This window comes from Trachymyrmex cornetzi, unplaced genomic scaffold (genome assembly GCF_001594075.2).
Source record: "Trachymyrmex cornetzi isolate Tcor2-1 unplaced genomic scaffold, Tcor1.1 scaffold1361, whole genome shotgun sequence".
Taxonomy (NCBI): Eukaryota; Metazoa; Arthropoda; class Insecta; order Hymenoptera; family Formicidae; genus Trachymyrmex; species Trachymyrmex cornetzi.
The window spans coordinates 21,238-23,957 of NW_017295941.1; the positions used below are offsets into that span (position 1 = coordinate 21,238).

A 2,720-nucleotide genomic window follows, 5' to 3' on the forward strand; every position below is an offset into this window, starting at 1 on the left:
AATATATGTTGCCAGATATGCGGATATGGTAATAATATTTGAAGCGCAAAACGTGTGTTTCGGAGCGAACTGCCATATTGTTTTGTTGAAGCATTCATTGTTGTTTTGCGTATATCTTTCAAGACAACGGTCCAACAAATCATTGGATGATAGGTCTTCGTAGATTGGTCTGATCAATTCCTGCACATGATGGTCGAGAGGAGCGGGGTGATTGTAGTCTTCCAAACTTCCAGCCGCTTCTGCCTTTCGTACCCGTGGGAGACGCTCGATGCGTGCCTCCGCACGGGTCGACTCAATGACTCATAACTTTTGAATCGTAACGAATATCGATTTGCCCTTTTAGCACAACGTTCTAGACAGCTATCGAAATCCGCAAAAAAATTTCGATTTTTTCGACCCAACAAACGAGACTGGACCCTTAATACTAGGCTCTGAATGATCATTCATCTATTATTTTTTTATTTACTCCCTTTCTTCTTGTCTATCACAATAAGGTGCTAACCTATCCGTATGTACAATTTTATTTTTACACTTATTTGACTTGCGAATACAATACACGACATCACTGAGTTTCTTTACAACATAGTATGGTCCTTCCCAGCTGCTTTGCAATTTTGGAGCTTTACCTTTAACTCTTCGAGGATTGTATAACCAAACCTTTTGCTCTATCTCAAAATGAATTCGCCTGGTTTTCTGATCATACCAGGTTTTGGTGGGAGAAGATTTTATCAACACGATTCCTAACCTGATCATGAATTCCCTCTAATTTCCTTTTAATCTTGCCTAAATAGCTATCCATTGACTGTTCTTTCGGTACAGGAGGATTTCCTCGAAGCAAATCTATAGGAAGTCTAAGATCCTGAGCGAAATACAATTCTGCCGGTGTTACGCCGGTAGTTTCACGTTTTGAAGATCTATACGCTAATAAATACATTGGAATCCAACGATCCCAATCCCTTTGATTCTTAGTCACAAATTTGGCTAAATAGTTTAGAATTGTTTGATGTTGATATTCCACTTGACCATCCGACTGGGGATGTAGAGCAGTCGTTCTCGTCTTTTTGATTCCAAGCAGTCACGATAATTCCTGAAAAAATCTTGGACTCAAAATTTCTTCCCTGGTCTGTATGAACTTCTAAAGGAACGCCATGCCTTGAAATAACTTGATTTAAAAAGGTTTCTGCAATAGTTTTTGCTCGAATATTTTTCAAAGGAAAAGCTTCTACCCATTTTGTGAAACAGTCAACTACGACCAATAAATACTTATTTCCTGTAAGAGTTGTCGGAAGCGGACCAAGCACGTCCATTTGAACTCTCTCAAACGGAGTTCCAACGTTATAAATTTGAAACGGAGATTTTCCTTTTCCCGTCGGACCACTCCTTGCGACGCAAATATTACAAGACTAACACCAACTTTCAACGTCTTGTTTACAGGACGCCCAATAGAACCTTTTTCGAATTTTTTCTAAGGTTTTACTGATCCCAAAATGTCCTCCTGACGGAGAATCATGTGCCTGTTCCAAAATCTGTTGAATCCGTCCCTTAGGAACAACTAATTGAGCAATGGAATCTCTCAGATTTGGTGCCTCCCACCTTTTGTAAAGTACACCATTCCTAAGCTCTAAAGAATCCCAATAGGACCAGTAAATCTTAGCAGAAGCATCTCTGGATGCAATCTCCTGCCAAGAAGGACGGATCCCAGTCTCCTTTCCTTGGAGAATAATTGCAATACTAGGATCCTCTAACTGTTCCTGTCGCCAGGTTTCACCATTGTCCTCAGCCAAGAACAATCCGAGCAACAGAATTTTCTAATTTTACAGCCTCTTTGATCTCAGTCCTTGCGCAATACTGACATTCAGTACCCACACAGGGTCGTCTGGATAAAGCATCTGCATTCCCGTGAAGAATTCCATTCCGATAAATGACCTGAAAGTCGTATTGTTGAAGTCTTTCCGACCAACGTGCTAACTGGCCTTCCAAATCTTTGAAGGACATCAGCCATTTCAGCGACGCATGGTCCGTCCGCACCACAAACTCCCTACCATACAAATAATGGTAAAATGATTTAATCGCTTCAACAATGGCCAAAAGTTCTCGCCGCGTCACACAATAATTCCTTTCTGTTTTAGGACGCGACTATAGTAAGAAATCACCTTCTCTCCTCCGTTTTGATGTTGCGACAAGACTGCCCCTATTCCACATCCTGACGCATCAGTATCTACACTACTCAACAAAATCTAGGGAACACTTTCAAACACGCTAAAAATTGAGCGATATTCAGAACACCATAATTCAATGAAAAATCATCGCAGACAAAAAATTAAAAAAGGATTTTAAAGGTTGAAATCTCTACTTTCGAAATCTATAATTAAATTTTCAATATGACTGATACTTTACGGAGTTATACGGACATAAATGGATATCCGTCAAATCTAAAAATTTTTTACAAAATTTACAAAGGTCTATGGCGTGAGGTAAAAATTACACGAAAATGCATTATCTAAGGTATACTGTGTGGAGGTGGCACGGTCGGATATCCACCTCTTCGAGACGCTTGATCAAAGTGAGTCTTGTGCGCGCGCGTTTGTGTGTGTGCGTGTGTATGTGCGTGCGTGCGTGCGTGCGCGCGCGCGCGCATACCTTAGATAACGCGCCGGCGATACTTAAACTTTAAAGGTTCGTAACTCAGGAAGATCTCAAGCAAAAAGGGTTTGTAACCA

General features: G+C 40.7%; 1 protein-coding gene across 1 annotated transcript; it reads right to left on the reverse strand.

The window, feature by feature from the left end:
- Positions 1–462: 462 nt before the first annotated feature.
- LOC108770849 (uncharacterized) lies at positions 463–1,995 on the reverse strand. The gene is made up of 4 exons (XM_018522583.1): positions 1,867–1,995; positions 1,415–1,808; positions 746–981; positions 463–693 (listed from the first exon to the last, which is right to left on the reverse strand). The coding sequence occupies exons 1-4, from the start codon at positions 1,993–1,995 to the stop codon at positions 463–465; spliced, it is 990 nt and encodes a 329-aa protein (XP_018378085.1).
- Between the last annotated feature and the right edge of the window lie 725 nt (positions 1,996–2,720).

Excerpts from the sequence above, each read along its gene's own strand:
- LOC108770849 (XM_018522583.1), bottom strand. The coding sequence starts at position 1,995 with ATGTCCTTCAAAGATTTGGAAGGCCAGTTAGCACGTTGGTCGGAAAGA. Across the intron at positions 1,809-1,866 it reads CTTTATCCAGACGACCCTGT|AAAATTCTGTTGCTCGGATT; the intron begins GTGGGTACTGAA and ends CTGTAAAATTAG. Across the intron at positions 982-1,414 it reads CTGTAAACAAGACGTTGAAA|CCAAATTTGTGACTAAGAAT; the intron begins GTTGGTGTTAGT and ends TAAACTATTTAG.